The sequence below is a fragment of the Zootoca vivipara genome, chromosome 14 (assembly GCF_963506605.1).
Source record: "Zootoca vivipara chromosome 14, rZooViv1.1, whole genome shotgun sequence".
NCBI lineage: Eukaryota > Metazoa > Chordata > Lepidosauria > Squamata > Lacertidae > Zootoca > Zootoca vivipara.
Window position 1 is genome coordinate 5,328,987 of NC_083289.1, and position 23,689 is coordinate 5,352,675.

The 23,689-nt window shown below is 47.1% G+C and overlaps 1 protein-coding gene across 3 annotated transcripts in view; it reads left to right on the plus strand.

Annotated features, from left to right (window-relative positions):
- Positions 1 to 23,464, plus strand: part of TLN2 (talin 2) — a 185,612-nt gene extending 162,148 nt beyond the window's left edge. Inside the window, exons 51-57 of one of the 3 annotated variants that reach the window (XM_060282860.1) lie at positions 6,488 to 6,593; positions 7,330 to 7,454; positions 11,566 to 11,691; positions 12,298 to 12,360; positions 13,781 to 13,963; positions 18,612 to 18,737; positions 19,519 to 23,464. In XM_060282860.1, coding sequence (XP_060138843.1) covers positions 6,488 to 6,593; positions 7,330 to 7,454; positions 11,566 to 11,691; positions 12,298 to 12,360; positions 13,781 to 13,963; positions 18,612 to 18,737; positions 19,519 to 19,647 — 858 coding nt within the window. In that variant the 3' untranslated portion in view covers positions 19,648 to 23,464. The remainder of the gene's footprint in view (positions 1 to 6,487; positions 6,594 to 7,329; positions 7,455 to 11,565; positions 11,692 to 12,297; positions 12,361 to 13,780; positions 13,964 to 18,611; positions 18,738 to 19,518) is intronic. The other 2 variants (XM_060282861.1, XM_060282859.1) reach the window with 2 other exon arrangements.
- Positions 23,465 to 23,689: the final 225 nt, after the last annotated feature.

The following is a 23,689-nucleotide window of genomic DNA, read 5'->3' on the forward strand; positions in this document are numbered from 1 at the left end:
ACCTCTGGCTACAAACCTAGCCCTGAACTGAGATTCTCCAGTTGCTGTGGTTTTAAGCCTAAACACCACGCGACTATGTACAGCACGCTGGCCCTCGGGCCGCGCCACTGTGAAAAACACCTTCCGTGCTTCCATGGAGTCTAACCCCATCTGCATTGCCTTGTACCACTTCCTGGTCACCTCCTCAGGCAATTGATGAACTTCCTCGAAGCTTTCTGGCTCACACTGATCCATACAAGCCCACAGACTATTGGCTGTATATCTGTCAGTAGATATCCTTTTCGTGGCCCTCTCTGACCTGCTCAACATAGCAACTGCATCCTCATCTGACCACGTCACGATGAAACCTGCTTGAGTACCAATGACCTCAGGAAATGCATAGCGCGAACTACTGCGCGTGCTGTTAGCTCCTGAATCTTGGCGCGGGAACAACCTGCCCCTATTGGCTTGTCTACCAGTGCTTGGCACTGGAGGTGTGAGAGTGTTCCTAGGCTCTTGCTTTGGAACTCCTCCCTGCTGTGCATTACGCTGGGCATCGCTGAGCATCCAGCTCGCGTGTCCAGCACCTAGCACAACAGTACCTGTGGATGGAGTACTGGCTGGTTCACAACCAGACACAGCCTGTCCATCAACACTAGAACCTGCCAAAACTGTAAGCACATCAGGACTGTAGTGGATAGGTATCCACACCTGTGCCTCACAGAACTCAATGCTATCGCTGAGTATCACCCGTGACTCATCAATTTTTCCTGGGCGCACGAACATCCAACACGTGGAACAAAGTTCGTATCCCACAAAAACTACCTTTCGGGACCTGGGACCGTCTTCAGATTGCATCACAAAGACTCCCCATTCAAACAACCTCAAGGAAACCTCGGGTTCCTCGCTACACAGCGACAAATAGGATTCACACCCTACCGTTGAATTGCATGGCCAGAACTTCCTCAGAAAACTGGCGACAAAGACTATAGCTGACAACGTCTTTCCAAGAATCGTATCATCCTGTCCAGCTACTGCACAGCCTTGTAGCCCCCTTGGAGCTGCCAATCTGTGCTTGCTTCCTTCCTGTGGAAAGAAACCTTGCAGTGTGCCCTCAGCACATTCCGATCCATGATCGGCCTGAAAACAAAACACCTTACAGGCAAACTTTGGCTTCACAGCTTGAACCCATTCACTAACCAAGCCTAACTCCTCCCCTGTACTCCTGAGAGGTATGGTGAAGCTCATTCTGGTGTGGCCATCTGACAGAAATATTTGGGTTCCGCCCATACGGAGCGCTTCCCTTGGTCTACAGGAATCCATTTGAGTCAGCATAGGTGCCTGACTAGAAACATTGGCAGACCTGGAACCTTCACATAATGTAACTTTGGCTTGTTGACAAACAACACCAAGAACCTTAGAGCATGTCAACTTATGTGCACACAACCTTGTTGCCACAAGTGGGCGCAATTGTGGTGTGGACTAATGCTGGCACTCTGAACCTCAGCCGTGCCTGAGATGATTTCACCTGTCACAAGGATAAAAAACTCATTCACATTGCATTTCACACACATCAACAATTCACCCTCCATTGAGCACATTGAGCACATAGCATCCTCAGAATGTACATTGCAACTATCTTTCAACGAAGACAAGACAGATGACAAATTACATTTCATCAATGGCAAATCAAATACATCAATATCTCATCTCCCTTTCTCTCTCTTCCCAGGGAGTGGGCGTGACCACAGCATTCCATGCTGCGCCACGGGAATTTAGCAGAAGTGCTGGGGAGGCATGCCCTCTGGCAACGATGTGCAAATAGGGCAAAATAAAAACCTTTGAAGCTTGTGCTGCTATCATTAAGCAAACACTCCTCCTCCTTTCTCTTCGGGGCTGTCAGCTTACTCACGTGTTGCAACGATTCCTTCAGCAGAAATCTCTGGTTGTGTATCTGTACCTGTACCTGGTACCTTCTGCACTTCACTTATGTGCACACAACCTTGTTGCCACAAGTGGGCGCAATTGTGGTGTGGACTAATGCTGGCACTCTGAACCTCAGCCGTGCCTGAGATGATTTCACCTGTCACAAGGATAAAAAACTCATTCACATTGCATTTCACACACATCAACAATTCACCCTCCATTGAGCACATTGAGCACATAGCATCCTCAGAATGTACATTGCAACTATCTTTCAACGAAGACAAGACAGATGACAAATTACATTTCATCAATGGCAAATCAAATACATCAATATTAGCAATATTAGCATGTACAGAGTCAGACTTAATGCCATTTACAAAACTTAGTCCTCTTCCAGGGAAAAAGTTCTTGCAGTTCAGGACTTCACCACCAGGGGTCTGGAGTCCAGAGCGTTGCTTAGCAACTGGCACGCCACTTGCTTCATCTCTTGCTGCAACAACAAGATGACGGAACTCACCTGCTGACCGATTGCCAGCACACAAGGTTCCCAAGCTGGTGGTTCCCTTGCCTTTCACAGGCTCCTCCAGAGAACACGTTATCTGGTGGTGGCCCAGCTGGCGACCTTGGCCTGTATCTTCTTCAAGATGACGTAGGATGGAACAATGCCCCTGCTCATCAACAATGGAATCTTCCAGGACTTTGCACACGGGCCCCATTGCATTCCTGGGAACTGAGCAGCCTTGCACAGTGTAAATTTCCATGCCTTGGTCAAAACAGCCCTCGCAAGTAGCCTTGCCTTCAGCTGTGGCAAAACAGCCCTTTGCATCACAGGAAAGCTCCAAAACAGCAACAAGCAACTGGGTGACACCCTGGACATTTTCAGCCTCATTGGCTCTGCGTTGTGCCAAAACAACCCCCACCTTTGGGGTTGGGCATGCAGGGATCGGCGTGGATCCTGGCTGACTGCCAAGTCTCCATTTGGGAGCGTAGCAAACTTGCTTTCTTTCCCATTTGTTCACCTTTCAGCAAAGCCTCTCAAAGCATTTGCTGCTGACCAGCCCCCTCTCATCTCCCTTTCTCTCTCTTCCCAGGGAGTGGGCGTGACCACAGCATTCCATGCTGCGCCACGGGAATTTAGCAGGAGTGCTGGGGAGGCATGCCCTCTGGCAACGATGTGCAAATAGGGCAAAATAAAAACCTTTGAAGCTTGTGCTGCTATCATTAAGCAAACACTCCTCCTCCTTTCTCTTCGGGGCTGTCAGCTTACTCACGTGTTGCAACGATTCCTTCAGCAGACGGACCTCCGGAAGAGAAGATACCAGCGAGATTGATGCACCTTGTTTGCACAACCTCCCAGCTGGAATTTTTACGGCTTTCCAAAGAGCAGTAACTTTTCCACAGCAGTTCATAGGCTTATGAAAGCTGTATTGATTGGACCCATAACCTATCAGCAGAGTTGTAGAAGCGTAGCAAAAACCCCTTGCTTAGCACGCTTGTCAGGCATCTATTTGCCTGCATCCAGGTCCAAGCTGCGTAGCAGATAACTGTCCAGTGCGCTCCCGTTTGCGCAGTCTCTGCTTCTATCACGAAAGTCAAACCTCGTTTCTAAACGTCTCAGAATTCTTTCTTCTGAAGTTTAGATAACAGTTCAAACTGCAGCTTGTAGCAGCGGAAACTTTCCAGCTTTCAGTGCTCGTGAAATAAATCACTTTCACTCCCTTGTTCATTAAAACAAGTAAGATTTATTTCTTAAAACAACTCCAACCTGGGGAAGATAGATCCATCCTGGATGGAAGCTTCAGCACAACAGACAGAACAGAAACAGACGATGTCATATATACAGATACACAATAGCAACAGGTACTTCCTGCTTCCTGTTTACATGACACGTCACAAGCCCCTTGTGATACAGGACGACTGCTGAGCTCACCCTCAGCTCACACAAATAACCCAAACTATTCAAGGATTTAAAGGTTAAAACCAACACTTTAAATGTGGCCACCAATGCAGCTGATGCGATAATGATGTCACACAGCCCACCAGGACTTGAATGGCTGCATTTTGTAGCTGGTAACATGTCTAGACTGCCTCTAAGTAGTTGAGTGCACTACAGTAGTCAAGACCGGATGCGATGAGAATGGATTACCTCTCCAGATAGGGCTGCAGTTGGCAACACCAGTCCAAGCTTGTAAAATGCTGTTCTAGCCATCAGTGACCTGACTCAGAACAAGGGCAATTTCTACATTTCTATGTTCTACGGCTGCTCAAAGATATTTTTGGTGTGTGGGGAAGAAACTTCAAGCAGTAGCACCATGTAACAACTAGTATGGGTGCAGGAAACCTTCTGTATGAGCTTTATTAAAACAAACCCAGGTGTTGTGGAGCAGCAGAGGGTTTAAGTTCCAAGACTGGCCCATCTGAAGGCAGCCTTGTTTAGGGACGCTTTTAACGTTTAATAGATTATTGTGTTTTATTTTTCTGTTGGAAGCTGCCCAGAGTGGCTGGGGAGACCCAGCCAGATGGGCGGGGTATAAATAATAAATTATTATTATTACTATTATTATTATTATTATTAGGCTCCGTGAGGCAGTCACCTCAGGCAGATTGGGGGAAGCTGGGAGGGGTGGCAGATCCAGGGAGCACAAGAGTGTTTAGGGAAGTTTTTAATGTGTGACATTTTAATGTATTTTTAATCTTTGTTGGGAGCTGCCCAGAGTGGCTGGGGAAACCCAGCCAGTTGGGCGGTCGGTACAAATTATTATTATTATTATTATTATTATTATTATTATTATTCACTACCTCCTGCATTTGTTGCCCTCACACTGCCTGGGAAGAGCAGGACCACTGCTGCCACTACCATCTGCTGTTCTTCAGCCTCCTTTTTTATCCCCCACTGCTTTCACTCCATGGCTTCCCAGTTAGTAGCCTCAGGCAGCGGCAGAGGAGGAGCACAGCAGGGAAGGCACAATTTTCTGTTTTGCCCCAAGCAGCAAAATGTCTTGGGCCGGTCCTGATAGACTTGATGAGCTGGCTGTGCCTGACTCCCACACTGCCCCATCCCCAGTGGCGCCCAGGATCTCACAACTGAAGTGAGCACATTGGCTTATCTCTTAGCTAAGGTCACCTCTGCCATTCCCCCCCCCCCGAACATTGTGGTCTTCCATTGACATTCTGACTCTTAGCAATACAGGGTGTGGGTTCCAAACAGCTGCATCTAAGTAATTTGTGAGTCCAATCATGCCAGTGAATTGCCAGAAGCTCCCTCTTGGCTATTAAGCCGTCTGAATAGAAACATCTACATTGCCCGCACAATGATGAGCGCAAGCGGACCATGTATTTTGTATTTTGCTTTACATGTATTGTAAAGCTTCCTGTTAAATTGAATTAACAGGCATGTGTTGGAATAGAGATAAAGCAGAAACAAAAGGCACAGTTGCGTTATCACCTGTCACTAACAAGGCAAACAGTGTGAGAAGAATGAAACCTTTTAAATATCATTATAGGAACCTACTCAGCAGAATCATTTATATTCAGGAGCTTGATTGCTCAAAAGGGATTTGCTAGATATTTTTAAAACCAGCCTTCAGTAATTTCCCTTTCTGCCTCAGCGCTGGGACGTAACCAAAAACTGATTTGGACCTTAAGGATACAAATGCATTTTATGAGATTCCTGTTGCTCAGTTCACATATAACTTGGTTGGTTTCACCAAAGTGTAGTTTATTCGAATATCCCAACTCAGTCCAATAGACTAACCATGGTTTGTTTTCTGGCATCAAATTGCAATGACTTACAAACCATATCTCACTTTAACAATGGGTCACTTTAACATTATGTCCAGACCCAGCTTAGCCATGGTTTGTTTCACCACACCACCCCAGACTCTCACCAAGAGGCACAAGGCACAAGGCAAGAACAGTTGGGGAATGAACTAAGCTTTGGAGAAACAAACCCCAACTTGTCTGCTTATCTCTGACATAATTTATGGTTTGTTGACAAAACTCTGGTTAGAGCAAATTGTGGCTTCGAGTTCTGTGCGGCATTTGCCATTGAATCATACCTAAGGTCAGGTTAATTATAGGGTGAGAAAAGCATCTTGCGTTCCAAACTAGCAATGAGTTCCCTTGCCAGTTTAGGAGGCGAGGGCTGGGCAAGTCCTTGCCCAGAATACCAGGATTCCCAGGCTGTGGGTCTACTCATTCACTCTCAACAACCTTACTTTCTGTTCTATCAAGAGGAGGTTGGACCCCCCTTCCTTATAAGGAGAGGTTAAAACATATGGAGCTTTTTTATTTTAGAGGAAAATGCAACTAAGTAGATCTTCTTTGATGGAAGCTCCATTTGAAATAATTAGGAACTGCTCCAGCAAGGGTTGCCCTCACTCTGAATTGACACTGACGTAGCAATGCTTCTGTGGACCCTGATTGGCTGGGCTCAAGTACCCAGGAAGGAGGACTTGTTCTGCAAAAGAAAGAGCAACGGTGCCTAAGCAGCTGTTGTTTGGGTAGCAGACCAAGATTGAACATCTGCAAACTTCTGGCACAGGACTAAAATGTTAGTCTCCACTCTAATTTGCACCTCCAGATTCTCCAGAAGCCCACCCCAGAACTGAAGCATCAGTTGGCTGCCTTGTCAAAGAGGGTCGCTAGTGCTGTCACAGAGCTCATACAGTCAGCCGAAGCAATGAAAGGTGAGTTTGGCTGTTCTGCTGTCATAACATGCAAATGATCTCACCTTCTGGGCTCAGAGATAGAAATCTCCTGTCAACCACATTCATTTCACTGGGCCTTATAAGCACAGGGGTTAATAAGAAGTATGGCTGCAAGGCTTAGTCTCTTAGATTAATCGGTTTTGATACGGTGCTCTGATAGGCTGAGTTTGAGGTTTCTTTCCAGTTAACAAAAGTATAAAATGTGGCAGCTATGAGCAGCATTTTAGAAGATATCTCTCACACTCACACACACTCACACTCACACACACACATTTGGGGGGGGGGGTAGATGGCACTTGCCAGGACAACCAAATGCATCATCTAAAAGCAACAAATATGTGTGTCTGCTTCAACATTATTGTTTTTAATTAATCAAGTTTGCATGTGATTCGGCTATATTTACTACTGAAAATGCATAAAGATGATAAAAAGTTTGCATACAATTCAACTCAGCCTCATACAATTAATCAACTAATATTTCTTTAACTAGGTGACATGCAGCATGCATACTTACAGCGCAGTCCAAACCCCTAATAAGCAAGAGGGGGGTTGGGTGAGGTGGAGAGGTCCCTCCTGACTCCACCTTTTCCTTTTTACTTCTAACATCATGTTTGGGGCATGGAGGCAGGAGCCATGGTCTGTTCCAGCTTCTGCTGCTACAGTAACTGGTGTGATGGTTCTTCTCTTTTTTTAAAAAAACCAAACCTCCCTGCAGGCACCGAATGGGTAGATCCAGAGGACCCCACAGTCATTGCCGAGACAGAGTTGTTGGGAGCTGCTGCATCGATTGAAGCTGCTGCAAAGAAGTTGGAGCAGTTAAAGCCAAGAGCCAAGCCTAAGGTGAGCAAGAGACAGGTCAAGCTCACTTCACCCAAATTAATAATAATAATAATAATAATAATAATAATAATAATAATAATTTATTATTTGTACCCCACCCATCTGGCTGGGTCTCCCCAGCCACTCTTGGCGACGTCCAACAAAGATTAAAAATACATTAAAAGGTCACACATTAAAAACTTCCCTAAACAGGGCTGCCTTCAGATGTCTTCTAAATGTCAGGTAGTTGTTCTTTGACATCTGGTGAGAGTGCATTCCACAGGGTGGGCGCCACTACTGAGAAGACCCTCTGACTGGTTCCCTGTAGCTTTGCTTCTCACAGTGAGGGAACCGCCAGAAGGCCCTCGCCGTTGGACCTCAATGTCCGGGCAGAACAATGGGGGGGGCAGACACTCCTTCAGGTATACTGGACCGAGGCAATTTAGGGCTTTCAAGGTCAGCACCAACACTTTGAATTGTGCTCGGAAACGTACTGGGAGCCAATTTAGGTCTTTCAGGACCAGTGTTATGTGGTCTCGGCGGCTGCTCCCAGTCACCAGTCTAGCTGCCGCATTCTGGAATTGTTGTAGTTTCCAGGTCACCTTCAAAGGTAGCCCCATGTAGAGCACATTGCAGTAGTCCAAGCAAGAGATAACTAGAGCATGCACCACTCTGGCGAGACAGTGCACGGGCAGGTAGGGTCTAAGCCTGCATACCAGATGGAGCTGGTAGACAGCTGCCCTGGACACAGAATTGACCTGCACCTCCATGGGCAGCTGTGAGTCCAAAATGGCTCCCAGAGACATGGGGGGATGATCAATGGTCTTCAATGTCTGTATACTAATGCACAGAGCATGGGAAATAAACAAGATGAACTTGAGCTCTTGGTACAGCAAACTAAATACGACATAATAGGCATCACTGAAACCTGGTGGAATCTGGAGTAGGGTCGCATCAGAAGATCTTAAGTACAAGGGCGACTCACCTTTTTTTGTATCTCTTCAAAACTCCCCTAGCAAAGTTGATCCTTCTTGTGGTCCAGGGACTCCAGAGAACCATTCTGTCCTGGAAATATATAAAGAAAATTAGGCCCCTCCAGAAGGAAAGATTATCCTCACAATATTATCAGCAAAGGCTTAAAATAAAGAAGAGATTTGAGGGACAAAATTGTCGATTTTGCGTAGAACATTTTAGGGGGGGACATTTGGCAAAACCCAAGAGGAGTGGCCGGGAAGGATTTCCTGGTGATCAGAGGCAGGTCCCCCCCCCCCTGCCCCAGACCTAGCTAAATCAGAAAACATTGTGTAAAAATATCAGGGGAAAAGCATGCTGGTTTGAAAGGGATGATTTCCACATCACAGACTCCTCACTGCAGAAGTATAGGATATTCTATACTCTATATTGCACTTTGTGTTGTACACAAAGTCTGCATCACAGCAGATCACCTCCTCTGTTGAATGTCAAAGTATTTTGCACAGCAAGGTTGAGAGGAGGGGAGGCGGTGGAGGGCTCCTGCATTGCCTGTTGGTGCTACGATACGATTCTTCATTTATCAAGATGCTTCCTGATATGAAAGTCTTATAGGAAGTTATTCATGTTGAGTAAATGAAATCAGTTTGTCTCTGCTTTGTGTACTGCGATAGGGATATAAATGGCTTTCCACGATTTCTGCTAGGATGCAGGTAGAGGGCAGTGATGCTCTGCTCTGGCGATGGGCTGCCCACCCAGCCACCCCTTCAGACCGCCTCCCCAAAAGCATGCAGCCTGGTGCCCCTGAGGTTCCCATCTAGCTTGCCCTGCTGGCTTCAATATTTGAAGGAGGAGGACCGTGTTTGAGGAAGGGCAGGGGGAGGTTTTATCGAGATCTAGCCCCCCTTGTGACTTCCTGCTGTTGAGTCTAATCCGTATTTCAAGCTGAGTCCAAACCTGGATGCCTTTTTTCTGCAGGACTCTGTGTGATATGTTTGATATATTAGGTTGTTATTTAGGCCAACTATATATCAAACATTCCTACAGTGTCCCGCTCTGTCTCCGGGGACTTTTTAGATGAGAGATATATAAATATATAGAAAACGTAGCAGGAGGCAATATGGAATTTGCAAAGAGGCTTGTTAAAGGTTTAGAAGAACTGCCTGCCGATTCTGCTTCTTCTTTTGATCTGGTTAAGAGGGTACATACAGTGGAAAAAACCAAGCTCCCTCTTTCAAGCATCGTGGGAAGATGGCGGACTTGGAACTCCCTGCCACCTGACATGGTAGTAGTGGTGGCTTCTGTAGCATAGCTGGCTTTGTAAAATAAACCAAAAGAATAAGAAAAACTGTGGTGGAGAGATAGGCCCTTTTACGGCTTAACAGCTGTTACTGTCCGCTGGAACCCCCACATACAGAGGCAGTATACCCTTGAGTGCAGCCTCCTGGGAGAAATAAGAAGGGAAATCCATCACTTACCTGCCTTGCTTGGAAGCATCTGGAGGTGCATGGCAGATCGTGGCCAGGCACCTGATACTGGTACCTTTGGTCTGGCCCAGCCAAAAAGATCTTAACATGACTTCGCTCTTGAGCTACACGTAATGGGCAGCAAGCTTACAGAGAACAAGGGTGACTTAACAGTGCTGAACTCAGCTTTCTCTGTGTGCTAATCTCTGCTGAGCCTATACAGTATGCAAAAAAAAACAGGTCCTTGTATCAGTAGCTCTTGGCCAGAGGCCGCTCTTACTACTGATGATTCTTTCCCCCTCTCTCTCCCCTCTTTTAATTGCACCCTCTATCTCCCAAGTCCTGCACCTTCCCCTCCAAGGGGTCTTCCTTCCGGCCCTCTTTGGCCTTCTGCCCTTTCAGGTCCTGCTTCCCTCTTTCCGGGGCCTTTTGTCCCCAGCCTCTCTGCACTACATATGTAAGGAACCTGGTCTCCCTCCAAACAAGCCTGCTGTCCTTGGGTGCAGTGGAGGAAGCTGTCCCAAGTGTTCCGCTGCCAGTGCTGAAGTGAGATTCAGCAGCCAGTCCGGTTGGCTTCTGGAATAAATTTGCCCTCTGCAGCAGAATGACTTGAGCCAGTCCACTCTGAATGGACCACAGGTTTCTCCTGCCTGCTCCAGAGTTTCACCACCCAACACCATCAAATCACTTGCTGCAATAGTCATCAGTAGATGTCAGTCCGGGACCCATGTGGTGCTGTGGGTTAAACCACAGAGCCTAGGGCTTGCTGATCAGAAGGTCGGTGGTTCGAATCCCTGCAATGGGGTGAGCTCCCGTTGCTCGGTCCCAGCTCCTGCCCACCTAGCAGTTCGAAAGCACATCAAAGTGCAAGTAGATAAAAAGGGACTGCTCCGGCGGGAAGGTAAACGGCGTTTCCGTGCGCTGCTCTGGTTCGCCAGAAGCAGCTTTGTCATGCTGGCCACATGACCCGGAAGCTGTCTGCGGACAAACGCTGGCTCCCTCGGCCTATAGAGCGAGATGAGCGCTGCAACCCCAGAGTCGGACACGACTCGACCTGATGGTCAGGGGCCCCTTTACCTTTACCTTTTAGATGTCAGACCCACCTTTACCCCAAGCATTTGGAGACGTGTTTCTGGAACTTTTTTAAAAAAAACACACCCATGTTCTGGTATGTGGTAGTATTGCTGTTGCCCTTGGATCAGGCTGTGGCCCCATAGAGCATCCCAACCCCCCCCCCACTTGAACACCAGCGCCTTACAGGCTACATGCTGGTAGCTTCTTCTACTACTGGTGTCCATTTGCACCTAAGTAACATGGTGAGAACATGACCTCTGGCCTGGGATGCCTTTTGAGCATGATCCCTGCCCTAGACCTGGGGCACAAGTCACCCCTGGACTAACCAAGCAGCAAATCAGCAGAAATATGCCTGCCACATTTCTTTCAAATAAAGCCAGTATTTTGCTTAATCCTCCTCTCTTATTGCATTCTTCTTCTGACACAGGAAGACTAAGAGAGCTTTGTGTGGAATGTGTCTCTTCCTGCTCCTTTATTATTACTTTAATGGTATCATAGAATAGAGCTATAGAGTTGGAAGGGACTCAAAGGGTCCTCTGGTCCAACCCCCCTAGCAAAGGCAAGGGCAAAACGGCTGAAATTTCAAGAGAACTGTAGGTGACAGTCTCCTCTTCTGGTTACAGCAGGCAGACGAGACCCTGGATTTTGAAGAGCAGATCCTCGAAGCAGCTAAATCCATTGCAGCTGCCACCAGCGCGCTTGTCAAGTCCGCGTCTGCAGCTCAGAGGGAGCTGGTTGCCCAGGGCAAGGTTAGTGAGCAAGTCTCCTTCCATGAAAATGTAAGTCACCACTTAACTATGAGATGTCACATCGGCTGGTGGAGTTCAGGGAACAGATGCCGGGGCAGCTGTCCCATCTGCCTGTCTCCCGATACTGTTCAGATGCAACATAGCTTGCCGTCTTTCCTTTCTTGCAGCTTTACACACTAATGCAGCAGCCCTTATGGTCCCTGCAGCTGTGAGACAATTGCTTTGTGGCCTTACAGTTAAGCTAAGTGCCCCAAGGTGCCTTGTAGTGCTTCGTGGTGTAACTTTTAACTGCCATCAGGTGGATCTGGGGGAGCCTTTCCTGTAGTGAAAAGCACCAAGAGCTCCTGAGCAGATTTCCAGATGCATATTGGTTGAACCTCTCAGTCCCATTTGAGGGCAAGTTCAGCCGGAGTCCATAATGCTGCCCAGCCGTTTGTCATAAGGTAGCTGCTGCTCATGTCCTATGTCCCCCAAATGTTGATGCAAGGCCAAAAGCCATCTAAATGTTTTATGAAACGTTGCTTTAATGCTATCAATCCCACCACAGAGCACACATAAGTAATTAATAATTCCTGCTAATTAATTTCATCTGAACTGTGTTTCTAGGTTGGAGCCAGCCCTGCCAATGCAGCTGATGATGGACAGTGGTCTCAGGGACTTATTTCTGCCGTGAGTTATTCCAGATTTCTCTCCTTCCACCTTTTCAAAGGTAGCCTGCTCTCTGCTGGTCTGATAAGATGCTCCCAACCCCCTGTCGCTTTGCAGTTGGGACAGAAGCATTGCAGGCCCTCATATTTCCTGTTGAAGCTGAGGGTAGGGGGCTGGATGCAGCCTACCAAGCCTCCCTCGGACTCCCTCATATGCCATGGCCCTTGCTACCCCTGCTTTGGGGGGCCCTTGAGCACTTTTGCCTGGCTGGATTGTGCCCTTTTTTATTTTCATAGAATCAGAGCCACCTAGTCCAACTCCCTGAAATGCAAGAATATCAGCACATGGTCCCCCACCCAATTTGAAACCATACCAGGCCCTGCTTGGCTTTTCTGATGTGCTTGTTGTTGTTGTTTAGTCGTTTAGTCGTGTCCCACTCTTCTTGACCCCATGGCCCGGAGCACGCCAGGCACTCCTGTCTTCCACTTCCTCCCGCAGTTTGGTCAGACTCATGTTGGTAGCTTCGAGAACACTGTCCAACCATCTTGTCCTCTGTCGTTCCCTTCTCCTTTTGCCCTCCATCTTTCCCAACATCAGGGTATTTTCCAGGGAGTCTTCTCTTCTCATGAGGTGGCCAAAGTCTTGGAGCCTCAGCTTCAGGATCTGTCCTTCCAGTGAGCACTCAGGGTTGATTTCCTTCAGAATGGATAGGTTTTATCTTCTTGCAGTCCATGGGACTTATTTATTGTATTAATATTAATACCCCACCTTTTCCAGAAAGGAGCTCAAGGTGGTGTACATGGTTCTCCACACCCTATTCCATCCTCACAGCAGCCTACTAAGAGCAGCCCACTAGGCTGGAGCCTAGGCTGAGGGGCAGTTGTGGCAAAGTGGGGATTTGAAATGGTCCAACACCCTTACTGACTACACCACACTGGCTCTCTTGAACTGTGATAATGCTTCTTGCTTCTGTGGATAGAGATAAGGGTGGGTGGGTGTGAAACCTTTGTAAACTGTCTTGACGGTTGGCTTGTCTTTACAATCAAGTAGGATATAATTTAGGGGGGATTATGAAATAGAAACCTCTGGGTTTTGTTTGACTGGAATACAGCATATTGTATAAAGGCAGAGAGAGTCACACACTTTTTGCCTCTCTCTCCTGCCCACCCTTCTCAACAGATCTTGAGGCCCTGGGATCAGACAGGGTCTCACTGGGGGTCAAGGGAAGCAGAAGACCAGAAGATGGATTTTGCTGTTGGACATGATTCCAGCGCAGATCCTGTCCATTTCAGTAGTAGAACAACCCGCTGCATCATATCCCATGTACTAGTTGGCAGGCATTTTAGATTTTATTTCCATCTGACCCTACCTGAGCCTAGGGGACCACTGGCCTGACCCAGAAATAAAGCTAGGCCTGATATTCTGTTGTCGCCCCTTCCAGGCCCGAATGGTGGCGGCTGCCACCAGCAACCTCTGCGAAGCTGCCAATGCTTCAGTCCAAGGCCACGCCAGCGAGGAGAAACTGATCTCCTCTGCCAAGCAAGTGGCAGCGTCCACAGCACAGTTGCTGGTGGCTTGTAAAGTGAAAGCAGATCAGGACTCGGAGGCCATGAGGAGGCTGCAGGTAAGGAAGGTTGCATGGCTCAAATCTCTCACCTTTTGTGAAAGCTGCTTAGCTTGATGCAGGAGGTCAGATTCGGTATCCTCGCCATGCCTTGCATTGATTCAGCGCAACAGCCTTGCAATGTAGGCCAGTATTGTTACCTCCATCTTGCAGAGGTGGGGAGCCTAAGGCGCGGTTTAGCCTATCACACCTACAGTGAGGGAAAGTATTTGATCCCCTGCTAAATTTGCCCTCTGACGAAGAAATGACCAGTCCATAATTTTAATGGTAGGTTTATTGTAGCTGTGAGAGGCAAAATAACAATATGGAGTAACAGAAAAGATGGTTCGGGACTGGAAAGCAAATGAAAAAGCATTAAAGAGTATGCCAAGGGGTAATTGTGCATTAAGAAGAGGCACCCCACATTGGCCAGAACTCGAAAAACATGTAGCAGACATGGTGAATGAGCATCACCAAAACAGTTATTTGCGTTTATTTGCACTTCAGTGGGCCAAATCTAAGCCAGATCACAGCAACAGATTTAAGGCCACTGTATCCTGGTGTACTAGATTCATGGGAAGGCATAATATGGTACTGAGGCAAAAGACAAAAATTGCCCAAAAATTACCTGCAGATCTTGATAGCAAAGTAGATAGTTTCCTTCGATACGTAATACAACAGCGCACTAAACATGGCTATGTGTTAAGTAGTATTGGAAATATGGATGAAACTCCAATGAATTTTGATATGGTTGGAAATAAAACTGTCCATCAAAAAGGTGAAAAAACCATTTTAATTAAAACAACAGGACATGAGAAGTCCAGTTTTACAGTGGTACTAGGATGCACAGCTGATGGTGCCAAACTGAGACCAATGATTATTTTTAAAAGAAAAACAATGCCAAAACTCAAGTTCCCTGTTGGTTGTTTTGTACATTGAATGAAAACGGCTGGATGGATGAAGAAGGGGTAAAGCTATGGTTTGATAATGTATGGAACAGGCGACCATGTGGACTTATTAAAAAAACGTAGTCTACTGGTGTGGGATATGTTCAGGGCTCATTTAACTCCCAGCACCAAGCAAAGGCTTGCAAGACTAAACACAGATGCGGCAGTTATTCCTGCAGGATTGACATCGTTGGTACAGCCACTGGATGTGTGCCTAAACAAGCCATTTAAAAATCGCATTCGAGAACAGTGGAATGAATGGATGGTTAACGGCAAAAAGGTCATTCACAAAAGGAGGAAACATGCGTGCTCCACAGTTGGAGGTTTTGTGCAAGTTTGTCATAAAAGCCTGGAATGATATTGATGCAGAAACAGTAATCAAGTCTTTCAAGAAGTGTGGCATATCAAATTCATTAGATGGTATGGAGGACGACTACTTGGGGCAAGATGAAGAGGAAGCTGAAGCTGAGACCACATCATCTGATACGGAATTCGATCCATACGATGACTGCCTTACAAATGTACCACAAGATGTCATTGATGTACTTATGATATCAGATGATGAACAGGAGGATTTTGAAGGCTTTTAAAGGGAAACCGTCACGCCAGCAAAACCTGTAAAAATACCATAGCTTGCAGTTATGATGGGCGTTGCTAACTCGCCAGGGACTTGCCCGGCACTTGCTCTCTCTCTATTGTTTGTTACCTTCCTCCTATCATCATCAGTATGGTATTTTCACTATATGTAAGGAGCTGAGATCAGAAGCACCTGCTGTAAGGGAGAGGTCTTACCTATAATCCCAGCTCATTACAGTACCTATACAAAAGACACCTGTCGACAGAAGCAATCAATCCAGCAGATTCCAAAATAGCCACCTTGACTGTCCAAGGATGTCAGCGACAAGATTGCAGACCTGCACAAGCCTAGACTGGGCTACAAGACCAAGCAGCTTGGTGAGAAGGTGACAACAGTTGGTGCAATAATTCGCAAATGGAAGAAACACAAAATAACTGTCAACCTCCCTCGGTCTGAGGCTCCATGCAAGATCTCATCTTGTAGAGTTGCAATGATCAGGAGAACGGTGATGAAGCAGCCCAGAACTACACGGGGGGGGGGGAAACTTGTCAATGATCTCAGGGCAGCTGGGACCATAGTTACCATGAAAACAGTTGGTAATATACTATGCCGTGAAGGACTGAGATCTTGCAGAGCCCGCAAGGTCCCCTTGCTCAAGACAGCACATGTATGTCTGCAGTTTGCCAATGCACATCTGAATGACCCAGAGGAGGACTGGGTGAAAGTGTTATGGTCAGATGACACCAAAATCGAGCTCTTTGGCATCAACTCAACTTGCCATTTTTGGAGGAGGAGGAGGAATGCTGCCTACGACCCCAAGAACACCATCCCCACCGTCAAACATGGAGGGGGACATTATGCTTTGGGGGTGTTTTTCTGCTAAGGGGACAGGACACCTTCACCACATCGAAGGGACGATAGATGGGACCATGTATCGTCAAATCTTGGGTGAGCACCTCCTTCCCTCAGCCATTGAAAATGGGTCAAGGATGGGTATTCCAGCATGACAATGACCCAAAACACACAGCCAAGGCAACAAAGGAGTGGCTCAAGAAGAAGCACATTGAGGTCCTGGAGTGGCCTAGCCAGTCTCCAGACCTTAATCCCATCAAAAATCTGTGGAGGGAGCTGAAGGTTCGAGTAGCTACACATCAGCCTCGAAATCCTACTGACTTGGAGAGGATCTGCAAAGAGGAGTGGGACAAAATACCTTCTGAGATGTGTGCAAATCTGGTGGCCACCTACAAGAAACATCTGGCCTCTGTAATTGCCAACAAGGGCTTTACCACCAAGTACTAAGTCATCTTTTGGAAAGGGATCAAATACTTATTTCACTCATTACAATGCACATCAATCTCTGACTTCTGTCTTCTGGGTTTCTGGGGGTTTTCCTGTTGTTATTCTGCCTCTCACAGCTACAATAAACCTAACATTAAAATTATGGACTGGTCATTTCTTTGTCAGGGGGCAAACGGGCAAATTTAGCAGGGGATCAAATACTTTTTTCCCTCACTGTACCTGCCCCTTCTAGACATCACACATGGGGCAGGTAGAGATGCAACTAGATAGGTGAGCCTGCAGAAGACAGGATTGAACTCCCTGTCCATCAACTGATCCATGGGGAGGTTGGTCCTGCTTGGTCACTATCTTCCCCCAAATTTAGATGGGTTGGGGAGACAGCTGCCCTAACAAATCACCTCACATCATTTTGACATCAGATGATTGATAGGTATGTGGTCCTGCCCACTTGTCAAAGTAGATAGGACCACCCACCTGTCAATCATCTGATTTCATAATGATGAAAAGTTGAGGTGAGATAAAGATCTAACCCACAGGGGCAAAAAGGTTCCCACCTATTGCCTACCGTAAGGCCAACTAGCAAGTTCATGGCTGGAGTGATGCCTGAATAAGGGAACTGCCACATCACACTTGAGTTGCACTACATTATGCCCTCTAATGGTAGCTCCAAATGCTCCTCTAAAGCTCGTTATAAGTGGCAATGGCCTCGCTGTGAAAGTTCATTAAATGAACTGGATGCTTTGTGGCATTAATGGTCAGCAGGCTCAAGTGTAAAGTCCAGGGGGTCCCAAACTACGGCCCGGGGGCCGGATGCGGCCCAATTGGCCTGCCAATCCGGCCCGCGACGACCCCCGCCGCCGCCCGCTCTTACGGCGCGCAGCACGGCAGCGCTCCTCCGGGTCGGGAAAAAAGCGCCGAAAATCCTTTGTGCGCATGCGTATGGGCCTCTCCCGACCCGGAAGAGGTCATTTCTGGTGCACTTCCGGGTCGGGGGAGGCCCATACGCATGCGCACAACGGATTTTCGGCGCTTTTTCCATCCTGGAAGCGCGCCACCGCGCCAGTAAGCGCCCGTGTGCATGCACATGGGCGCGCGCTCCCCCGTCCTCCGGCCCGCCGCGCGATCGGCGCGGTGGGAACCGGCCCAAACGCCGGTAAGTCTGGGGACCCCTGTAAGAGACCCTTTTTTATGTGGAACTCCAGTAGGTTTATTTGCTATTCCTATCCAGGCTCAGTTTTTGGTCCTCATTCTTATCTGTAAAGGCAGAAATGGCTTAGGATCTGGTTACCAGCCAGGGCCGGCTCTAGGTAGACCCCCGGTGGCGCAGGGCACCACGGCGCCGGCTCGCCAGGAGGGCGGCGCGAGCTGCGCCCGCCCGCTGGCCGGCCGGTCCAACAACCGCGCTGTGCCTGCCCGCCCGCCCACTGCGCTGGGAAACGGGGCGGGGGGCGCCAGAGGGATCTGTCGCTCCATGGCGCCAGGGGTGCTTAAGACGGCCCTGTTACCAGCTTTCATATAGTACCCCTGCCTGGTTTTAGATTTGAAAGGGTGCAGAGATAAGGCTCCAAAGATGACCTGAAGAGATGAGGCAGGAGCATGAGGCCCTTCAGGACGCCCCCCCCCCCAAAGAAAGCTTAGAGCCGCCTTCCCCAAGCGGTTGTCTTTCAGATGTTGTTGGACTTTCATCAGATGGTGGGAGTCCAGAAACATCTGGAGCATGTCAGGTGGGAGAAGGTTGACTTATACCAGGTGTGGGGACTTTTGGCCCTCCAGATGTTGCTGAAATGAAACTGTCATCATCCCTGGCCATTGATACTGCTCACTTCTTTATCTGTTCCTTCTGTAGGCCGCAGGGAATGCTGTCAAACGTGCATCGGATAATCTGGTCAGGGCAGCCCAGAAGGCGGCGTTTGGTAAGGCTGATGATGACGATGTCGTGGTGAAAACAAAGTTCGTCGGAGGCATTGCACAGGTCAGCAACAATCTTTCACCTGTCCGTCATTTTCATCTTTTCTCTCAACATGGTCTCGTGTTGAGAAGAGTCCATATAATACAGTAGGTTATGTGATGGCAAAAGTGATAACCTAAGGACCAGGGGCTGAATGTGTCCCACTGGGCCTGGTCACTGCCTGGAGGGAGGACCTCATGCCTGCCTGCCACCTTGGGTTCTATGAAAAATAAGACTCTGAAAGTAAATGAGACTCTGCATGACATTCTGAAATCTGCTGGGTTTCAGTTCCCTGCATGTGCAGAGCGACTGCAATCAGCTTCAACATACAGTATGATCACATCTAACGCACATATAACTTGTGCAATTCCAACCTTGCACGTTTGAAGGCCATCCAATTGAAATTGCAGGAATTAAATGCCTGCAAGGTTTTCCTGGTGTGAAAAGAGCTTTGAGTTCTCTGCCTTGCTTACCATGCAAGGCCCTCTCAGCACGCCATCTCTGGAAGCCTGGTGGTGGTTGTGTGAGATCTCTCAGATAGCCCCATGAGATCTCATGAGAGCATCCCAGACCTGGTGTGCTGTGTGGGGCCTTGCCCAGTAAGCAAAGCAGAGAGCTTAAGAGCTCTTTTTGCACCAGGTTTTCCAGCTTTGGAGTCCTAGGCATGCTCATGTGGAGGCGTTTACATGGCTTTGAGTACACACGTTTTCAGGTATATGTGGAACCCTTGGGTAAAATACTGTATTTTATTTATGTCATCCTTGATTTATTTCTGTGGCACCATCACTGTCCTTTATTCTTCTAGATCATTGCAGCACAGGAGGAGATGCTGAAGAAGGAACGGGAGCTGGAAGAGGCGAGGAAAAAGCTAGCCCAGATTCGTCAGCAGCAATACAAATTTCTCCCTACTGAACTGCGGGAAGATGAAGGCTAACCTTTCCCTGGTGGTTTTGCTTGAAAGAAACCTGAACTGAAGGGGAAGAAGATGAAGAAATTACCAGGCACTTCCTGAAATAGGTTTTGGGGCAGGAGAGAAGCAGAGGGTGGGCTGTTGTTTCTCGACTCTTCAGCTACGGTGCGCTGGTCTGATGGTACAGTGTTATGGTCCGGTCCCGTCCCCCCATCCTGCCCTTATTTGCTGTATCTCAGGAGAGAGAGCCTCACTTTTTTTACACAAGGGTTATAAAGTCAGTATTATATCATAATCAGAAGTTTTGATCTATTTATTATTCTCTTTGACTAGCGTTAAGGACTTTGGTATTATAATATGTAGGAAGACGGTGTTTAGAAGTCCATGATTCAAATAAGCTTCCCAAATGGAACTGCTGTTGAGTTTTCTTCTTTTTCTTCTTCCTCTTTTCCTCCCTTTCTTTCTTTCTTTCTTTTTCTTGTGTCCTCTTTCCTTCCAAGACTGAGGCAGCAGCCATGTCCCAGAGAAACCAGACATTTGAATGTGTTGGCTTTATGGAGGGAAAGTATTTGTCCTCTCCAGTGTCATATAGGGCTGCTTCGCTCTAAATGTTGGGGGAACTTTCTCGGTAACTGTTTGCACTACAAGTATCCATATCGGCACATTGCCACGCGTCACCCCATTCTTTGTGCAGTGGTTTTTTTTTTCTTGGGGGGGGGGGCGTGGATTCAGGTTTCTAGCCCACAAGGAATTAGAATACTTATCCTTTTGGTGGGAATAAAGTAACCCAAGGAAGACAAACCGACGTGCATTTTTTAAAAAAGTGCAGAGTAGCAGGTTCATGAAGGAAAATGCCTTTTTGTTTAAGTATACCTCTCGCTTAAATCAGCCTTTGCTAACCTGTTGCCCTCTGGATGTTTGAGACTACAATTCCCATCAGCCCTAGCCAGTACCAGTCTGTTAATACAAAACACATCTCAGTCTTAATCTCAACAGCTTTTCTCGCTCATTTTAGTGAAGAACTGGCTTATATTATGAATTTGTGCTTGAACATCCCTAGATGTGATCCATGAGGTGTAATATCAGAGAGGATGCCACTTCTGTGGAATCTCTCCTACCCACTGCTCCCTTCCCCATACTTTTACAAATGTTACATTTTGCAGGGGAAATCAAAAGCTGCTTTTATCAACTGTGAAGAAAAATATCTGGAAATTTAACGGCTGGCCAGTAAAATAGTATTTTTCTGGGAGATGAACGTTGTGTTGCTATCCAAGGAACAGCATTCTATAAAAAAATAAACTTAAGAAAATGCTATTTCAAAGGTATTGCAATGCTCTTCACCCAATGTGGCATAAATCCTCAGACAAGATACCATTACATTTGTTATGTTTCTCATACAAACAGACTTTGCCACATAACTGAAAAAGGGGAAACTAAACTGGAGGTTGTGAATCATCATAAGTATCTATCATGCTCAGACTGTGGCAAAACTCTTTAGAACAAGCCTCCCAGTCTACTGGCTGGAAAATGATTTCCTTCCCAAGTCCTCCTGGATGCCATGAAGTTAGCTCACCTACTCCAAATTGCATCAAGCAGGCTTCCTGGCTTAGTTAAACTTTTTGCAGAAATAATGCTCTCCGAACACAGTTGAAATCTTGGGCATTGGGCGCCAGGTGGGATATGAAAAGCTCCACGGAGGCCTTGCCTGCCTGTGGTGAGATGCAGGCTGGGCCTGAAGAAATGGGGGTTGTGTTGCCTGGTTGACAGAAAGCTCTGGAAGAAATGGTAGAGCTGCCTGTGGGCAGGATTATTTCAGACAGCAGGTGGGAAGTTGTGGGTAGGTATCAGCCCCATGAAGACAGTTGCTGACTAAGCAGGAAGGAAGCTGAATGAGGGCTCTTCTTCCCCACCCTAAAAAAATGGCTTTCCAAGTCCACAGAAGTGAGTGGTGGTTTTCTTTTTACTTTTTCCTTAATATAGGCTGTTCCTCCAAATGCAGCCTGATGAGCTACAGTCTGGCAGAGCATCTTTATCATCTTATCACTCTCTTGAAAATGGGTGCATCATGTTTCATTTATTGTTCTCCAAGGGCTGACCAAATGACTGTGGGAGAGGCAGGAAATTGATTTGTTGGTGGTGGAATACAAAAAGGGGGCTGATGTTTCCCCTTCCAAATCCACAGTCTACTTCAAGCCTTGACAGGATTCTAGTTGCCAACAACTTGCTGTAAGCCTAGGCTATAATTTGTGGTACAATTTTGCTAACAAGTATTTAAACTTCCTTGCCTGAAATGCACATAATTTGAAGTTTTATTACTTAAAATATCTTAGCCTCTCCTTAGGAAATGGCATCATGCCAGCAGTTGATTTTTTTTCTCAAGACTTTGTCTCATCTCTGATGCTGAAGGATTTTAAGGTCTTGTCAGACTGCAGAATCCTTGGCAAATATAGAAAACTTTAGCAAAGTTTGGGGTACTGGCAGATTTGGACCCCTCTTTGAGGGAGGCCCCACTGTCAATCTCTGAAGGTTTTGTCCAGGGCAATGTATTTTAAAACGTTATTGAAAGTCTGCAACAGATTGAGTGCATTTCATAATTCATTCTGTGAGCTTAATTCCTTTCCATAATTTATTCTGTTTCTCCAAATCATGGAGAAGGGTCCAAGAACTCTGTGGAACATCATTGTTACACTCCCAGCCACTGAGAAGCTTATTCAGCTACCCTCACCCCCTCTGCAGCTTCCGATCTTTCAGCAAACATGTTCCATACACTCCCAAGCATATTTTCTCAGGGCTGGAAACTTGCTTTCCTTAACAATTGAAAGCTGAGGCTCTCAGAATGCTGTCCATTTGCCCCTGCGTGTTTAAAATTTGAGGTGCAACTGCAACCACTCAAAATGCCATGTTTGGAGGGGGGGCGAGTTGTTTTAACTTCAGCTTGCAGAAAGCATGTTTATGAAAGTGAGCAGAACGAGCACAAGGCATTTGGGGCCTGTGGGAAGAAAACACCCATTGCCCTCCATGCAGGCAGGCAGGGCAAAGAATCAGGAGGGTCACCTGCACACAAGCCCCACTGAATTGAAGGGGAGGCTTCAGAAAGGCTTGCACAGGAGGAGAGCATCTGGATAGATAGTGTTGCTGTGCACAGAGGACCCTTTTGGTTCTCTGCCTCCAGCCCCCAAATGCCTTGGCGAAGAGGTGACCTTGACATTAAGAGTTTTAACATCTTGGGCTTTTATCACCTGCAGCGGTAACAAGAAAGCGAAGCAGACTTGGAAAAATTTCCACAGACACCCCATCACCTGATCTCCTTGCATGGCTCTTCTTGGGCAATTAAATTCCCCCCCCCCCCAAAGTGCTCTAAGAATCTCTAAAGAGAATTGTGACGTGGCAAACGCCTGTTTAGCAACTGAGCATCTTTCCACGAGGAACCGCCGCCTTTGCCTTTAAAGTCCCCTGCCTCCAGTAAATGACCCAAATCCAAGCCTCGCCCCTGCTCCCATTGGAAGAGTGTTAAATTTCTCATTTGCAAACCATTGGGATTCAAGACTTGCTTGCCAGCCTTGTTTCTGTTCTTCAACAAAACCACTATTGACATTGCCAAACTCTGAATGTTGGTGTGAGCACCGAAGATCTTCTGAATGATTCAGACACTTGTATGGTGACAGAGACAATGTGCTCCTGTTCACCTGTGCAAGGTCGCCTGTGCAAGGAAAAGCACCAAGGGAGTGCACACTCCGTCTTGATGTTACACTGTATGTACACTATTTATCTGGCCCACAAAACTGTTTTGTATTTACCATAAATAAAACTTTTGATGGCACGGCCTCTCTTTTTTCTTAGACATACATCTGTACTCTCACCAGCTGCTGTCTGTCAATTCTGTCCCAAAGCTGGGAAAGAAAGATATCTTAGTCAACTAGCACTGGGCTCTTCCAGGCAACCTATTCATGGAGACTTCATGCTGATCTGTGTACATGGAGGTTGTTTATTCTTTTTAAAAAATGTATGCAGGTGTCAGCCATTTTAGGCACATCCAATTGACATGCAACCACAGACACGGGTCCTT